Source organism: Limanda limanda, chromosome 8 (assembly GCF_963576545.1).
Source record: "Limanda limanda chromosome 8, fLimLim1.1, whole genome shotgun sequence".
Classification (NCBI taxonomy): Eukaryota; Metazoa; Chordata; class Actinopteri; order Pleuronectiformes; family Pleuronectidae; genus Limanda; species Limanda limanda.
Window position 1 is genome coordinate 29,920,834 of NC_083643.1, and position 18,926 is coordinate 29,939,759.

Sequence of the window (18,926 nt, forward strand, 5' to 3'; positions counted from 1 at the left end):
GATCTCAAGTTATTGATAATGTAGGAATAAGCTTACTGTGACTTTTTGTCAAACGGCATATTAATGGCGTGGCATTAAAGTTCATCAACTCGCCGTGAAACATGAAATTGCTGTAACTTCAGTGTTCATGGGTTTATCTCACTCAAGCTACATGTGTGTGTTAACATCCCCCCCTAAAGATATTCATATGGTTTTAAGGAATGGGCATGGCAAAATAACTGACTAGCGCCCCCTAAAGGGAAGCCCCGGCACAACGTTTGGCCGACATGTAAAAAAATCAATAGGGACATGTGTCTTTTCATAACAAACAAATAAGTCCCTTGGATAGATATGCTAGACCAAAGAGGAAGCCCGCCATTGTGACATTTCCTCAAAGCGTGTAAACATTGGAGCACGCAAAACAGGTCAATCTGAGGAGGGCTGTTTTAAATGATCCTTGTGGTATTTTGACTAAATTTGTTTACAGACATTTCATTAAGACCCCAAGGACCCATATCAACTGTGGTAAAATGGGCATAATATTTAGTGGCCATTTTGGCCATATTCCACATTTATCCTTTGAGGAACTTGTACCAGGGCTTTCATCAGATCAACTTCAAATTGAGATGAGCGTCATCACAACAAGATGGAGATACAAACTAACTGAAAGATCGATTTTTCGTCACACGGTGTGACCATGGCGTGGCGTCAAAGTTTGATTACACGCCATTTAAACACGATGTTCTGTAATGCGGACATACATGGACCATGAATCCTTTGATGCTGAGCCGTAAACAACAACTCCACTCTTGCAGTGACAGTGACAGTGGTCCTATATCAAAGTAGGGGTGTCACGATACCAAAAATTCAGTAGTCAGTGCCAATACCAGTAAAATAACACGATTCTCAATGGCAATTTCGATACCACGGTAAAAAAAAATTTCTAAGATTCCAAAAGTGCATTCTTTGGATGTTAATGTCATATATGGTAGTTTAATGTGCATGTGCATATACTGTGGGTTATACGGTAGTTGTGGACGCATGTGAGTGACGTATGTGAGTGACGCATTGTTGTGAGACACGTTATGCATTAAAGCGAGCTCAGCATTGATTTACAGTTAATATGAATCAGAACTCACCTTGAATTCTTTAAACAAATCCGAGTGATGGTCTTTCAGGTGCTTTGCTAAATTGGTAGTATTACCTCCCTTGGTCTGAAGACCACTGTAGCATCGTTTGCATAATGGCTTCTGCGGATTAATGATAACGCCACGGTCATCTGCCTTATACGCAAAGTACTCCCATACACGACTCTTTGTGCCTATTTATCAACAAGTCTGGGGGAGATCACTGCAGCCGCAGTTGCCATCTTGTTTTTCTGAATGTAAACGTCGACTGGCGCTGCACCGATGCTAATGCTAAGTTGCTAACAGCTGCTGGCATCGGCGCTCACGGTGCCTACGGTGCTTCAAAAAAATGGGCATTGTCTGTGTTTTGTTATCTTAGTATCGAAAGGTATTAAGTATCGGTTCTCGTGACATCCCTAGATCAAAGGGATCGTCTGTGTTTTGTTATCTTAGTATCGAAAGGTATTAAGTATCGGTTCTCGTGACATCCCTAGATCAAAGGGATCGTCATGTCTTGCATAGGTGACGTCTCTCTCTCTCTCTCAGAATTGGAACATTTCCTCAAAATGTGTAAACATCGAGCTACGGCGAAGGTTCATCCTTCGCCAAAGGAGACAATGTTGTCATAACTCCACTGTGCATTGTCCTTTTAACACCAAACCTCTGTCTCCTGCTCAGAGTCCAAGCCTGAACAGCTCTATGTGTCAATATTTCCTCAGTCATTAATTTAGTTTTCCAGGCAAAACGCATGCAGCGCTTCAAAATGCATGTGCTTGGGCCCGCCCAGTGCTGCTTTGCAGTCCTAGAAATTTTAGGAATTGTATTTTATATTTTATAGTTGGTTCTTTCAAGGGTTTGCGCAATCCTGGGTCTTATTATGGTGTATTGTTGCCATGGATATGGCTGATTTAATCAGATCAAAGTCACAAATGTACATATCGGAATTCTAGGATTCAATGTAAGATTGTATGTCCTCTGATCCTTTGATGTAGGTATGTTTAATTAAGTGCACAATCCGACTTGTTTTAATATATCATTGTTATTAATGTATTGCTTGTTGCTGTTGTCTTGTGTACCTTTTACGTCTATAAATCACTCAACCAAGTTGTTTAAAATGTGCTATATAATTAAAATTTACATTGACAACATTTTTGGAAAATATAATCCAAACAAGTATAATTTAATTGAATGTTCTCAGTGTCTCCTTTTTCAATTGGATTATTGTTTTGTTTTCATCCTCAGGCAGATTCTCCAGCGATGAAGACTACTCTTTTGACTACAGAAACAACAGCATCAGAACCTGCCAACGTCACGATAACTAAAGTGTTTGACTTCGCTGGAGAAGAAGTAAGGTATGCCTCTGAACCATCCTCACAGATTTGCTTACAGACATCACACACACGATTCCTGAAGAAAGGAATCACAAACTTGTTAATGGGACAATGTTAGCTAGTGTTACAGAATAACATAACAGTAGTCTTTGAAAGTATTCAGGCATAGACATCTCAACACTGACAGTTTCTCAGGCAGTTCCTCACCAGGTGAGATGACAAGCACATCCTCCTTTTTTGTCAGGGCTTGTGGAGAGAGAACAGATGGTGCAGGCGATTTGCCAGGCCGTTGATCAATAACCCTCATCTCCTCTATTGGGGGTTACTCATCAATCAATCAAATGTTATTTCTATAGCCCATATTAATTTGTGTACCTGATGAAGGTCCACAGAACCGAAATGTTTTTATACAGGTTTACCTGATGAATTTCTATAGGACCAAATCTTGTAGAGGTAATAAAGTTTTCTTGCAAGTACAGGACAGTGTGCGTGATTCCTCTTCCCCTACCTGCATGTGCTTTTTCTCCTTTTTCTCCTTCAAACCTGTCCACTGTTTTTTTTAAGGTATGCATTGGCCCTTTCAGTTTTGTTTATAGCCCATATTCACAGATCACAATTTGTCTCATAGGGTTTAACAAGGTGCGACACCTTAACCTTCAACAAGTGTAAGGAAAAAGTACACAAAAAACCCTATTAAAATGGCAAGTTTCTAAGGTCGATAAGGTGATTTAGGTGGGCTTAAAACAGTAAAAGACAGTAAAACAGCCAATGCAGAATTATATCAGTTTGTGCAAAAAGACAATAAGGTGCATAATGTTCACTGTGTGCAAATTGTTCAATGTGCATAAAGTTGCCTTAAGTCCTTGTTGGTTATGTGTTGAGGGGGGATGGGGAGAGGACGAGCAGTGGCTTGGAGATGTTAGTCATTTTACGCACGCACACACGCATGCACGCAAGACACGCAACACACCCCTCGCGTGCTTGCGTGCCCCCTCTTGCGGCTTGCGTGCGTCCGCCAATTTTTCTAACTATACGACAAAGCAACGCGAGCCTCACGCAGACCGCAAGGCTTGTGATTGGTCTGCTAACTACGTCCTTTCCGGAGTCGCATTTCCAGTTTCATGCCTGGAACTGGCGGAAACCACGGAATATTTAGAAGAACGAATATGGACCAAATAGAAGAGCACTTGGCAGAAAAGATCCGAAACTATGACGACTAGTATAACCCGTCACTGACTGGCAGATTTGTCCGCCAGAAAAAGGCTCTGAGGAGCCGTTGTGGCGACTTCGACAAAAAACATTACTCCGCCTAGTGTTCTGGCGGGGAATTGCTTTGCAACACACGCAACATGTTGTAGAAGCATAAACCAAAACGAGTCCGTCGATGCACCTGTGTGGCCAGCCGCGGGTGCATACGCAGTACTATAATTCGGCCTTTAGGGGTATAAACTGTCCTTGATCCTTGAAGTCCTGCATTTCACATTCCTATACCGTCTGCCAGATTGAAGGAGTGTAAAGAGGTGGTGTTGGGGGTGTGTGGGATCTATGATGGTGTTCCGGGCTCTTCTGAGGACCATCCGTTGATAGATGTCCTGCAGAGATGGAAGGGTCTTTCCAGTGATTTACTGGGCTGATTTGACCTCTCTCTGCAGGCTTTACGTTCTGTTTGTGTGCTGTTGCCCAGGCCGACCGATGGCCGACCATGTTTTTGTAAAAAAAAACTGTTAAAAGTTGAAAGGAATTTTGAAATTATGACAATTATGTGTTATTGTAAGACATTTATTAACAATACTTATTAACTAGTGCTGTCAAACGATTAAAGTATTTAATCGCAAATTTTTATCTATTCTAAATATCCCTTCATTTATTTTTTTTCCATTTTTTTTTCGTTTTAATGCTCTTATCAACATGGAAAAGTAGATTGGCTTGCTTTATGCAAATGTTTTATTTTATTGAAAAACAACATTGCCAAACAGGGCGGTACAAAATAAAATTATAAAGTGCACATTTCAGGTAAACAAGGACTCAGCCTATAGTGCAGTTAAACCATGGCTTAATATTAAAATATTTTCAAGTTTGCTGTGAACATAGCAGTCAGGCCTCTTATTTCAGAAACAATGAACCATAACAGTTAGGTTACCAATAAAAGGTAAGCCTACTACTTCTTTGCTTTCAGCCAGCTACTCAAACAGACAAGCAACAAAATAACAAACAAACAAAATACACAGGCAAGTGTCGGCCTACTTTGAAATAAATTAAACACAGAACTTTGTAGGTCTATTTGAGTCCTCCCCATATTTGTGGAATATGTATGAAATAAGAAGTACCCTATTTTTAAATAAATAAAAACATAGCTGAAGCCTAATAGTGTAACGGACTGGTTTTATGTTTATGTTTGGTTTTGACGTATGTTAAGTAAAACACTGTGTTGAAGGAGCGTTCTGATGTCTGAGGGTCAGTGAAGGGGTGGGACATGTGACTGTTTGGACCAATAGGATGGGGTTGTTTGGGGATCGGGGCTCAATGAGGAAGTGAAGTGTTGTTGATGTGTGCGAGTGACGGAGTAAGAGCGAGAAGTGCACATGTTCGTGTAGAGGATAATAAAAGCTACTAAACCACGAAGAAGTTCCGTGTCCTGTGTAAGCGGGGATGCTACAATAGCTTAAAAATATATATTTTAGTTGGCGAAATATTAAAACAAAAAGCGAGAGCAGGTCAGACTGGATCCGAACACAGATACTGAAGCTGCAGCTGCAGCTCTGCTTTAACTCGCGTTAAAAATGTATTTTAAATAAATATACAAGTGACGCTTAGCCTGGCGGGGGGGGGGGAGAAAAGCCTGGCGGCCCGCCAGGCCTATAAAGCACTGGGGTAAACCCTGGTTGCCATACCATGCTGTAATGCTGCTGGTCAGGAAGGACTCAATGGTGCAACTGTAGAAGATTCAGAGGAGTCCTGAAGGCAACTGGAATTTCCTGATCCTCCTCAGGAAGTACATCCTCTGCTGTGCCTTCCTGATCAGCCGAGTGATGTGATGGGTCCAGGTGAAGTCCTCACTGATGTGGATGCCGAGGAACTTGAAGGTGTCGATCCTTTCCACCTCAGTCTCACCCATGTGTAATGGTGTGTGTTGACTCCTCCCTTTCCTCAGGCCCACCATCACCTCATCTGTTTTGCTGACATTGAGCGTCAGGTTATTGTTTTGACACCACAGCACCAGGTCCTCCACCTTCCTGCGATTCATCGTTGTTACTAATGAGGCCCAGGACTGTTTTGTTATCAGAAAATGTTATGATTGTGGTGTTTCTTGTTTCTTAGGTGGGAGAGGGCACTGTGCAGGGCAGTACAGACTGTGTCCTCAGTAGATCTGTTGGACCGGTATGCAAACTGCAGGGGGTCCAGTGTGAAAGGAATGGTGGATTTGATCTGACCCAGTATGACCTGCTCGAAGCATTCAAGCAGGTTACTGGGTTTTTCTTGGTGATTGGGATAATGTTTGTTTTTTTTAAAGCAGGACGGAAATGTGGCCTGTGCGAGGGACAGGTTTACAATGGTGGTGAAGACATCAGTGTGTTCTGCAGCACATACCCTGATGGCCTGTCCTGGCATGTAGTCTGGGCCCATGGCCTTGTGGGGGATGGTTTTCCTCAGGGTTCTGCATACGTCAGCTGCTGACACAGTGAGCAGTGGATTGTGTGTTCCATATTCTAAGGGCTTCTGTCGCTGATTGTAAGCCTGGAGCCCCCCACTCCACTAATGACTCAGGCCTGGCCAACGACTTGAATGAGTTTTACTGTAGTTTTGAAAGACAGTCCTGACACCATCCCTGTGTCAGCCCATCAACTGCACGTCAGAGGGACTCCAATAGACTCTTCAGGAGACAGAACCCCCGCAAAGCAGCCGGGCCAGACTCTGTCTCTCCATCAATCCTGAAACACTGTGCGGATCAGCTGTCTTCGGTGTTCACAGCCATTTTTAACACCTCACTGGAGACATGCCACGTACCAGCCTGCTTCAAGACCTCCACCATCATCCCTGTCCCCAAAAAAACAAAGATCACTGGACTCAATGATAACAGAACCGTTGCCCTGACCTCTGTGGTGATGAAGGCATTTGAGCGCATTGTGCTGTTCCACCTCAAATCCATCACTGACCCTCTCCTGGACCCCCTGCAGTTTGCCTACAGAGCCAACAGGTCTGTAGACGATGCAGTAAACATGGCCCTTCACTTCATCATCCAGCACCTGTACTCCTCGGGAACCTACGCCAGGATCCTGTTTGTGGACTTCAGCTCTGCCTTCAACACCATCATTCCGGATCGGCTACAGGACAAGCTCTCCAAGATGAGTGTGCCTGACTCCACCTGCAGGGTCTGACAGGAGGCAACACGTGAGGCTGGGGAAGCATGTCTCTGATTCCAGGACCATAAGCACCGTTCCCCTCAAGGCTGTGTTCTTTCCCCTCTACTCTTCTCTTTGTATACAAACAGCTGCACCTCTAGTCACCAGTCCGTCAAACTTCCCGTGAAGGAAGGAGCGGAAGTGTGAGGAGGCGGGACGAGCGGAGACCTCAGGCTTCGATTGGCTCAGGCACCGAAATGAGGCACCGAAATCTCCGTTGCATTTCGGTCCGGGAAGGTACCGGTTGTATTGGAACCGGTTCCAATATGGCACCGGTTCTCGGTACCCGACCCTACTCCCCAGTCGTCACTGCAGAGTCCTTCCGCCCCCTGGGCACCATCATCTCCCAGGACCCCAAAAGAGCTCAACAGATGATGTACTTCCTGCGGCAACTGAAGAAGTTCAACCTGCCAAAGACAATAATGGTGCACCTCTACACCTGCATCATCGAGTCCATTCTCACCTCCTCCATCACCATCTGGTAAGCTGCCACTGAAAATGACAAAGACAGACTGCAGCGTATCATCCGTTCTGCTGTGGTCCATCGGGACCAAAACCGCCCGCCACAAGACCAGCTTCTTCCCGGCTGCAGTTGGCCTTATAAACGGCCTGGGACCACCACCTGACTTGGACTTTTATCCCATGCCTCAAGTCTGTGTTACATTAACACACATTATATTACATTACATTGCATATTGCACATTGCATTGTTTTTTTTCTATGTGTAGTACTTATTGTGTTTCCATGTTTTATGTTCATTGTATGCACCTTCAACCAAAACAAATTCCAGGTAGGTGTAAACCTACTTTGCAACAAATACATTCTGATTCTGATTCTGAAATAGATTCTGATGGGATTGTTCGAAGCGAGCGTAGCATGTGTTCGGCTCATCCAGTAAGTAGGTGTTATAGTTTGTTATTCCTGACCTAGTGCCACCATAGTCTGTAATGTGTCTTAGGCCCTGCCACATCTACCTGGCATCAGCTGCAGAGTAAAAACCTTCCAGCAATTGTCGGTACAGTCTTTTGGCCTGTTTGATGTTCTTCCGGAGTCTGTATTTTGCTATCCTTTATTCCTCTTCACGGCCAAATTTAGAGTCAGAGTGAGCATGCAGCATATGTCGTACTTGATTATTTATCCAAGGCTTTTGATTTAGATATGCACTGATCTGTACAGTGGGCACTACACCATTAAATGTGTCAGGGTGTGCAGTTTCCTGCATGCTGAAGGCATCAGTAATGTTTCTGTAACACAAACTCAGAAACTTCTGTCTCCTGATCAGATTCCAAGCCTGAACAACTGTATGTGTCAATATTTCAGTGACATAGCGCCATCTACTGATTCTCCACGAAACAGGAAAAACTTTGTTAATCCACTCTGCACTATCCAGCCGGCTCCGAACTACTGACCTATGATCACAATCCTGACCTGAACAGCTCCATATATAAATATTAGTTCAGGGTCATAGCGCCACCTACTGATAAGTGTGAAAATGAAGTTGTGGTAACATTGTCCAATTGACACAAAGCTGCTCACGCTACATGAAAGCGCCTATTTGAACAGATCTATATGTCTGTGCGTAATAATAGTGATGGCGCCACCTACTGGCAACAGGAAGTAAGCTTTGTTTTACAACTATCATTCGATTTACATAAAATGTTCACAGAGTGGTGTGCTTTTTGATAGCCTGGACCGTAAGGAGCAATTAACAGGCAAGAATCGACAACGCGTGACGGACGCAGGAAGTGAAGCGTTTTTCCTTGCCGCAGTGCGCAAAACACATGCAACGCGGAGACGTGCGCTTGGTCATCGAGCGCTCTCTCCACCTACCGCAACAGGCTTCAACGTGCGGGTGCTCGGGCTCGCCAGTGCAACAACGTAGCCCTAGTTTTATTTGAATTTGATTTATTTATAGATTTATAAATGTATTTATTTATATATGAATGTTAACATTTTAAACACATTTCCACATACGGGGCATTGTGGAATACATTCATTGTTTTCTGCTGAATGCCTGTATCACCACCATATAGTAGTTGTTTGAAACTGCTCCATATACATGATGTAATGTGTCTGATAATCCATCTTAAGTTTAGCAATTTGTGTTTGTTTCCCTTTGTCAGAGTTAATAAAGTGGTGTCAGCAAACTCCAGAGAAGGTCAGAGTTATCTGAAGAGCCAAAACACTGAACCGGAGGAAAATGGAGAAGAAGACACAAACTCATCACCCGGTCAACAACCTCTTCCTGGCACCAGGTATACAGACAGATACACAAACATACATATTTATCTAATTTGCATAATGAGTCACCTTATCCATCATGATGTCCTCACTCCGTCTGTGTATGCTCAATATGGTCCTCACATCATTAACGCCCACCAACATTACAGTGATATGTTTGTCATATGGCTGGGCGCTATGGCCTATAACGTACGTGCATGCGTGCGTGCGTGTTAGTGTTGTCACGATACCAAAATTATGACTTTGTTACTATACCTGCCAAAATATCACGATACTTGATACTTTCGATACGATACCACAAAAACGATACAATACCACAAATACCATACCATACCACAAATACGATATGATACTGGTATATTTATCTATGATAGTAATAAATAAAACATCTGTAGGGTTCCCTTTTTTACCAGCTTGTTCCTGCCCAGCTTTTTGAACACTTAACAAATGGCATTCATATTAGTAATAGCCTACAGCAAGATATTAATGAAAACTACATGGTGACATCATAGCATTGATTATACACGGCTATGCAGGCCTATTGTCCGTATCTGACTATATGACTACATAGTTATTTCCACAAGTATGAGTTACATAATTTTACAGATGTGTGTTTGAGGTGAAAAAAAAGTAAAAACATGCCACCTGAGCGAGTGAGTGGGGACGGGGCCCTGGGGCCTGTGTGTGTGTGTGCGCTGCCTGCGCGCGGGCGCGCAAAAACGCAACCGCACACACACACACACACACACACACACACCCTCCCGCCCGCTCCTGTTTTTTTCATGCTGGTCTGATACGATGCTGATTTGACAAATTAACGTTCAACATATGAACACTGCACAGGGAGCCACTGCAGAGGGGCCGAGGAGCCGCGGGATGCGACCCCCCCCCACCCCTGGCTCCGGAGAAACAACGACTTGTTTTACTGCTCCGCCGTGAAAGAGATGCGGACGTCAAAGCATTAGTTCTCGCATCCCACCCCCCCTCTGCCTCCGGTTCGCGCGCCCCCCAGTTTGAGAGAGAATCCCTTTCAACAAGCCGAGGACGGTCGGCTCGGCCATGTCTCCCTGAGTTCACTCGCTGAGAGTGAGGCTGCCTGTTGCATGTGTGAGAGCTGGGTAGCCCCGCCCCTCGCAGTCAATGCATGCAGGCAGTGGGACAGGGAGTGGAGCAGTGACTGCGCTCTGACTGCTGCTATTTTAATAAAGTACCGGTACTAAAAATATGCTAAACCGTATCGTTTTTAACGTAAGGGTACCGCGGTACCTTTCTAGTACCGGTACACTGTGCAACACTAGTGTGTGTTCTCGGATCTATATATTGGCATTGTGTGCCCTACTTCTAACTTTTGTTGCTGTAGCAATAAATCATTTGGGATGTTTGCATCTTCCCTCCAAAACCAACCCTAGTAAGGAACCAGGAACAGCCAAAAACCATTCCCAGTTTGTCAGTCCTGTGTGTGCTTGTGTGTGTCTCGTTTCATACACTACCCCCGCTCCCCACCACCAACCCTGCACACCAAATGCAACACCAAGCAGACTTGTTGCTGAGCTAGCAGCTTGTTAGCTACCACAGGCTAACCACAACAAACAACACTGAAGAAAACTGCAGCGTGGAGGGATGCAAGGAAGAGAATGTGTCCATGCACATTCGTCCTAAGAACGTTACTGTTAGAAGGTAGCGGTTAAGCTTCATTTCTTCTCACGTGCGCGGTGTGCTCCCTATGGACTAAAGTCTACGTTACTTGAAACTCCATAGTGAAACTCTGTAATGTAACTCGGGAAGTTTCTCCTACATTGGCCAACTGTCCTGCTAGAACTACCGTTCAGAAACCTCCTGTTGTAACCGCATGTAAATATGGAGCTGTTCTTCCATAGCCGCAAAAATACGACGTCTCTTACAGCTGTGTTTACAGCCAGAGTGAATTCGCCGGGGGGGGGCTCAAGAAGCAGGTGAAAACAGCCTGTTCTGTCTGCAGCTCCAGAGAGAGGCAGACAGATGTTTCACCGCTCATCCAAGCGAGTTATTCAGTTTTAACTGACTGTGTGGAGTCCCGGGTATTAACCTTGTAGGAGTCGTTGAGGTTACCTGAGAGGCTGGACCCAGGCTGGTTTCTTTGGATGTCAGTTAGAACTGATGTGAAACCTCTTGGATCAGAGGTGAAACGTCTTCATGAAAGTCAATCAAGCCCAGTTGACTTGTTTTTAGCACTTGGATATTAACTAGCCTGAAGCAATTCATCTCCGTGATGTCATTGCTGCCACAGTGAATGGTGAGGACATCAAGTGCTGCTCTTCCTCGCAGGGAGTAGGAAAAGAGACACCAACGTCTTAGCAGGTCTTTAGGCACCACACCAGACATTATCACCACAATCCACACTGTGACTGTAGGAAGGTTTGCAGTTCGATGCCAGTCTTCCTTCTGCGTGCCAAAGTGTCCTTGGTCAAGATACTGAACCCCGAATTGCCGCTGATGGCTGTGCTATTCCCTCGTAGAAAAAAAGTGCTGCCATAGATGCACTGTGTGAATGAGTGTGTTAATGCCAAAAAACTCTACTGTAAGTGCTTTGAGTGGTCATTAAGACTAGAAAAGCGCTATATAAATACAGATAATTAACCATTCAACCATTCACTCACACATTTACACAATGCCTCTATACACTTACCTTTTTATATCACACAGCCTCTGCACGCTGCAGGTACAGTCAGGAAAATGTTGGTTTACAGTGTCTTGCCAGATTGGCATTTCGCAATGCAATGAAGGTCATATCCTGTTTAGGATATGACCTTCTCTACCTCCTGATACAGCAGAACATATCTGTGGGACCACTGCTCCACTCCAATGTCAGTACTTCATGACCAGGCTTAATTTTTGTACTGTGGCAGGAGGTGGAGAAGCGTTCATCTTTATAGACCTTATATTGCTTTGAGTGGTTGCATGGATTTAGATCTTTTCTAGTCTAATCAAACAGTTTACCATTTACATGTTGTTGACTCTCTTCAAGCATGACAGCTCTGGGGCTACTACGCAATCACATCTGTTTTGCCCAAAATAATTCTATATGTTTTATACCTTTTCACTGATGAACATTTGTACTTGTTGGTACTATACTGTCTTAATGTGATATGTAAATGTTTATGATTGTAAGACTATTATTGATTAGAAAACAATATTATAAACAATATTCTTCATTATAGAGTTCAATGTGTAGTGTATGTATATGTAGTGAAAAACCTTCTTTGGTTCCCTCTCTTGTGCTTGCAGTGCTAAGCGGCCAGCAGGCATGTCAAGCCTTCTGAGTCGTATGGGGGGAAAGAAACAAAAGATGAGCACACTTGAAAAGTCAAAGATGGACTGGGACGCATTCAAATCAGAGGAGGGCATCACGGAGGAGCTGGCTATTCACAACAGAGGCAGAGAAGGGTAAGAGACTGTTTTGGAGCTGTGGGTGGTTTGATTCTGGAAACATAGTGAAATGGATTCCATCAGTGTTAGTTCCCACATGAATCTCCATCATTTGCACTGACAAGTTCTGTTCTGAGATATTACACTCTCTAGACTTTGTCTTATACAGTTGCAATCAGAAATATTCAACCCCCTCGCCTCAAAATACATTATAGTGATGTGGATGACAGATAATGACAATAAATTACAAAAAAACTCATTAAACAACAAAAGACGGAAACAGAAGTTGACTTAACTTTGAAGTTCAAATGAAAAATGTAACTATTTTAACACGTGTGCATGTGCAGTATTATTCAACCCCCAGCTTCAGTACTTTGTGGCGCATCCTCTAGCTTTTATAACTTCTAACAAACGTTTTTGGAAAGTGGGGACAAGCTTCTTACACCTCTCGATCAGAATCTTTGCCCCTTTTTCATGTGCAAAAGCCTCTAGCTCAGTGATGTTTGTTGGCTTCCGTGCTGTAACTGCCTTCTTTAAATCCCACCAAAGATTTTCAATCAGATTTAAATCTGGTGACTGTGAATGCCACTCCAGGACGTTCCAGGATCTTTTTCTCAACCAAGCTTTGCTTGACTTGGAGCTGGGCTTTGGATCATTGTCTTTCTGGAAAGTCCAATGATCACCAAGGTTTAATTTGTCAACAGAAGGCATCACATTCCTCCTTAAAATGGCCTGGTATTTCTGAGAATCCATGATGCCTGGTACACGATCAAGATTTCCAGTTCCTGCCGCAGAAAAACAGCCCAACATCATCAATGACCCACCTCCAGGCTTGACCTTGGGGATGGTATTCTTATGGTCATAAGTCTGGCCTTTCGCATGGCAGACATAAGACAACATCAAAACCATGTGATGGAATTCTCACTACAGGGCACCCACTGCCTCCGCCGGGAGCTTTCCTGGAAGGAAATATCCCTGACCAGGACTTTTCCACTTATTCACTGGGCAAACAGCATCAAACAAACCAGAAAGCGACTGATCAAGGTACTGCTGCTCCACCAACTCACTCGGGGTCAGAGATAAAAACTACATCCATCTGACTGGTCTCCTGCACAACTGGAGGTGACTCAACCTCAGCATGGCTGCGCTAGCACCTGCTGGAAACACACCCGGATGCTTAACTGCGCTCCCATCCTCCATGGAGAGAGGCGGTGTAGCGGGAGCTACAGGCACCTTCTCTTTGCTGCTGCACTGTGACACAAGCCCATCAGAGATGAAAGGTTAAATATCATCATTGTCAGTTTTGACATCATCACTATTAGGCCCCTCACATTATGAGACCAAAGAGCAAAACAACACAGAAGCATTAGAAAATTCTCCTCAGAGCCTGATTTATCAAACTGCAAATTGTTCATCCCTCCAATGGCCCTGGCCACGGCAATAATGGCAAGTCCACTCAGAGTCAGATGTAACACTTGAGCCTCTATCAAACCCTGAACATCAACAACTTTAAGCTTGTTTAAATATCTAACTATATAAATTCTGATCTAGAACTCTTAAAGGATTTGAATGAGACAACAAATCCAGAGCAAATTCAACATTAGTTTATTCCCGCGTTTCCACGATCAAAACAGTAGACCATATGCCTCAGAGTTTAACTAAGGGGCTTTTAGGACATTTTGCATTTCTCATGAATCACACAATCTGACTCATACAGTGCAGAATAAACAGCATTGGTTTAACCGGCTAATGCACTTTGAACCAACAAAGCTTGCTCTGAATCTGAGCAAACCCTCATATCAGCCACACGTTCAAACAGAGAGACAATGATTCGTATATCTCTCACAGGGACCAGACGCAAACTACTGAGTGTGAGCTTTTCCTGCTCAAAATCAAATTTCCATTTTATAGACCCCTAACTCAACTTTTCCCTATCCGATTCATATTTTTGCCTCATCTTTTCTAGAGCAAAGTGCTTAACTTTCTCACCCTCCATTTGCAGCAGGAGTTCCCCCACTTACTGCCTGACACAAACTAACAAAACTCAACCCTAGTCTTCTTGCAGCTTGCGGCAGGTTGTCACGCACCGTAAACCAGTGGGGTTCGAGGGTGACCTGTGATCAGACAAATCCCAAGGATGTGCTCCCTTGACAATTGCTCGGAGACAATTGACACTATTCATTCCAGCCAGTGTTAATTTCTTTGACGAAAACTATAACGAAAACTATTCCTTAACAAACTTTTTCCCATGACTAAGACGAGACGAAAACGGATCTTTGAAAATAAAAACTATGACTAAATCTGTTTTAAAACATCATCGTATCAGGCCGTCATGAACTACCAGGAGCGTGTGTGTGTGTGTGTGTGTGCACCCAGATAGTGCACACACAGAGCTGGGGCTCCGCCCCCCAGCCCCACTCACTCGCTCAGAGACACAGTGGGATCAGAGCTCGTTCATGTGAAGCATCCGGTCACTGACTCATCGGCTGCTTCTTAAAAAACGGAAACAGTGAAAACACAGAGTTCTCTGATCTCAGCTGCTCAGAGATCAGCGACGCAGCTTCTTGATCTGAGCAATAGCTGCAGTTGGTTTCTACCGAGCTTCAGTTTCTGTGTCCGCCTCCAGTCTGACCTGCTCTAATTTTTTAAAAATATATCTTTTTAAGCTATTAGGCTGCAGCTATATGTTTTTATTTATTTCAAAATAGGGTTCTTCTTATTTCATACGTTTCCCACAAATATGGGGAGGACTCAAATAGCCCTACATAGTTCTGTGTTTAAATTATTTCAAAGTAGGCCTTCACTTGCCTGTGTATTTTCGTCTCCTCTCCAGACAAATTTTATTTGGGGAAGAGGGGGCAAAATGGCTCTTTTGATAGTAAAAATTGCCGACCCCTGCTATAGACCTATGCTAGGAGGGATATCTAATGGACAACTAAAGTACTGCAAGCTAGACTATTATGCAGTTGTAGACACAACACAGGGGGTCCCCGGGCCTGAGAAGGGAAGAAAAGGAGTTTAATGTGGCTATTAAATGTGACTAAAACTTGACTAAAATGTAATTAGTTTTCGTCGACTAAAACTAGACTAAAATGTTCTGAGTTTTCGTCGACGAAAACTGAACTAAAACTAAGAAGGATATAAATTACTAAATGTGACTAAAACTTATATGCATTTTCGTCTAAAGACTAAGACTAAATAAAAAATAGCTGCCAAAATTAACACTGATTCCAGCTCTACAAAAAGGGGGGAAAAACTGATGTGACCCAAAGGAAAAACGCCAATTTACCTACAGGGGGAAACTCCACCACACTGCGCTCTTATTTGGGAACACTTATCTTGCAGTCGGATCACAAAACACTGTAATGAGTGAACAAATGTCTCCAAATCAGCCCCGCCACCGCTGGTTCGTCTCCAAAGGACTGATCACAAACAAGCTGTTAACTTCACACCAGGTCCAAATCGACACACTTGATTGGTGCGCAGCCAAAGGCACCAATCAAGACAAGCTAATACCAACAAATTTTTAGATTTGAATGAGCCCCCGATTCATCACAATCTGGTTCTTAATGCCATGAATAAATGGCAGACACATCTGCTAAATGTTAACAATATATTTATCAAGCCAACTGCGGATAACATTACAAAAAGTAACAAACAAGTGGAGTGTGAGCCATCTGTTGAATCAGTGGTGTGAGTAAACATGATGTGTGAGTGCTGCATGTAAACCAAAACGTAATAATGCAACTGAAGACAACTAAGGCGGCATAATAACCAACCGGTTGCCGGCAGACTAGAGGAGACTGTTAGTGAAGGCCCCACTTTATAGACTGTGGACTCCAGTGCCTCCCACCAGGACACCCACATTACAAACTGACAGGAAGGAGCAGGAGTCATCACAATATGTACATATATATACAGTAGGGAGGCGGCCCTCTCTGTCCCTGTTTCCACTCATGGACATGTGTTGTCCTTTGGACTGAAGTTGATGTTTTGAATGGCAAGGCATTGGTAGAAGTTCTCTTTATTTCTAGTGTTGCTGCAAGGCATTTGTCTCCATGTATACCTTGGGAGAGACTTATTTTACAACCAGTGAGGATGTACCTTAGGGTAGGTCGAGTTGAGCATAGTGGGCAGGATGGATCTTCGTTCAGCCACTCCTCTAGGTTTTTGAGTGAGGGATGAACGTCATAGGTTGCTCTAAGCAGGAAATTAATCCTGCTTGCTTCCATTCCCCAGAAGTCCTTCCAGCATATATTTATTTTCAGTGTGCGTGTCTGTAGTTGTAATGATTAAAGTCGATCTAATGTTGTCCTTTTTATCTGTGTGTTTTAGGTTTGTGGAGCGGAAGAACTTCTTGGAGAGGGTCGACCATCGCCAGTTTGAGTTAGAAAAAGCAGTACGACTGAACAACATGAAACAATGATAGCGTTGCCGTTTCCTCAGTAAAGCTGCCCCAGACTGGTGCTGTGGCTTGGGTCTATTTCAGGACATGGATATTAAAAGGCGTAGTTTGTGTAATTGTCGGGGTTGAGTGTTCTGTCCTTCCATCATTGTGAGAACCATTTGGATTTTCAAATCCTCTCTCTGAATACATTTTTGAATTATGAGGTCATTTTTGTCTGTTTATGGGGCTGATGTATGACCAAGACTAGAATTATTTGCTATTATCACAACTTTTGTTTTTAATTTTGTACATTACTTTTATTTGTTATTGTAACATGTACTAACCTCTTTAACTGCCGAGATTTTTATCTAAATAACTCTGAAAGTCAGGCCAAGAAACACAAGCACTCAGACAATGGTAAAGACGGACTAAATTAACAGATTACAACAAAAAATATCAAAATAGAAATAAAAAGGAGTAAGACTTAAATTGGGATCTGGTAAAAGTTAGGTAGAGCAGTAGAGCAACTGGCCCTGGAAATATTTGTTTTCCAGTTAAATGTTAGTAACCATTAAAAGCGTTGCGGTCAGAATCTAAATAAAGCTGTAAATGCAAAGGCCTTTGGTCAAATCTGGAGTGGATGTGTTTATGTGGGGCCTCATATACCAGAAAGAAAAAAAGTGGGGACCGTTCATCACAACAGCGCTACATTGTGTGTGGTCTAAGGATACCTTAAACTAGGTGTCACCATAAGTCCTGGGCTATTCACCAACATTACCAATGAACCTTTGAAAGCTGCAGAAGATGTAAATACAGTGGATATAAAAAGTCTACACACCTGTGTTAGAATGCAAGGTTTTTGTGATGTTAACCAGGGGTTTTCAACTGGGTTTGTCAAAGGGACCGCCATTCTGACTAGAAAGTAATCCGAGGCCCACTGATACGCACGCTTGCCTGTGTGTGTGTGCGTGCGTGCGTGCGTGCATGCATGTGGATAGAAGGAAGTTTTAACATTTGGTTTTCCATGTTGGTTTTATTTAAAAACCTCAAACAAATCTAGATATATCTACTTAAAAACCTCAAACAAATCTAGAAAAAACTGTGTAAAAAACAGCAAAAACGGTTGATTTTCAGTGCTTAAGAATTGAAAACAAAATTAAAATGCAGTTTGTAGTTGTACTGCATCTCAGAACCATATATAACGTTCATGACTTAAATGTACAGACATGTAGCTGACATGTTGAGAGAACGTTAAAGTTACGGTGATCAATAACAATCAACATAAACTTGGGCTTCAACTGAAGAGGGAAGATGACAAACTAATGCAGAATATGTCACAAAAGATAATCATACAATATCAAACAAACAATTCCCACCTACTGCTAGTGTTGGGGGGGAGGGTGGTGGGTGAGTAGTACTTCTGTGTGTTTGTGGAGAGAGGGAAAGACCTGTCAGTGTGATATCTAGGCATGGTGAAGTCCACACAGCATGTCTATTCGTGGCGAAATGGTAGACAGCGACAGTCTCATGTCATCTCTGGTTCAAGCCTTGCCCTGTACTTATTCTTCAAGAACGCCAGTGTAGAAAAAACGCTCTCACACAGGTAGGTTGTTGGAAAGGGCAAAAGACACCTCATTGCTTTTGCAGCAAGCTGTGGAAATTCTGTGTGGCAACTTATCCAGAACTTAACAAGGGGCTGTGTGTCATACATATTCCTCCTGACAGAGTCTGTGGACATCTCAATCAGCTGATCCTCTTCCACAGCCATCAGACTTGACCCTACTGCTGCATCGTCACTGAATGGGAGCAGGATCCACTTGCTGTCACGGCGCCACTCATCCGAATCAGTGAAGTACTTTTGGAATTGACGCACAAGTTTGCTCAAATATAGTGTCGTTGATGTCAGTGCTGTCAGAGTATTATTCAACTGAAGACAACATCGCCAAGTTACCAATCTCCACTCGTTCTATCTACCTTGACATTTTTTTGACGAATGTGTCAAGCTTTTCGTAGAGCTGCATGAGGTTTGCATCTCTCCGTTGCATGGAGCTGTTCA

The 18,926-nt window shown here is 43.3% G+C and overlaps 1 protein-coding gene across 1 annotated transcript in view; it reads left to right on the forward strand.

The window, feature by feature from the left end:
* Positions 1-17,490, forward strand: part of cfdp1 (craniofacial development protein 1) — a 35,815-nt gene extending 18,325 nt beyond the window's left edge. Inside the window, exons 4-7 of the mRNA XM_061076478.1 lie at positions 2,349-2,458; positions 8,961-9,092; positions 12,343-12,501; positions 16,819-17,490. Of these exons, the coding sequence (XP_060932461.1) occupies positions 2,349-2,458; positions 8,961-9,092; positions 12,343-12,501; positions 16,819-16,909 (492 nt within the window). The 3' untranslated portion in view covers positions 16,910-17,490. The remainder of the gene's footprint in view (positions 1-2,348; positions 2,459-8,960; positions 9,093-12,342; positions 12,502-16,818) is intronic.
* The last annotated feature ends 1,436 nt before the right edge of the window (positions 17,491-18,926 follow it).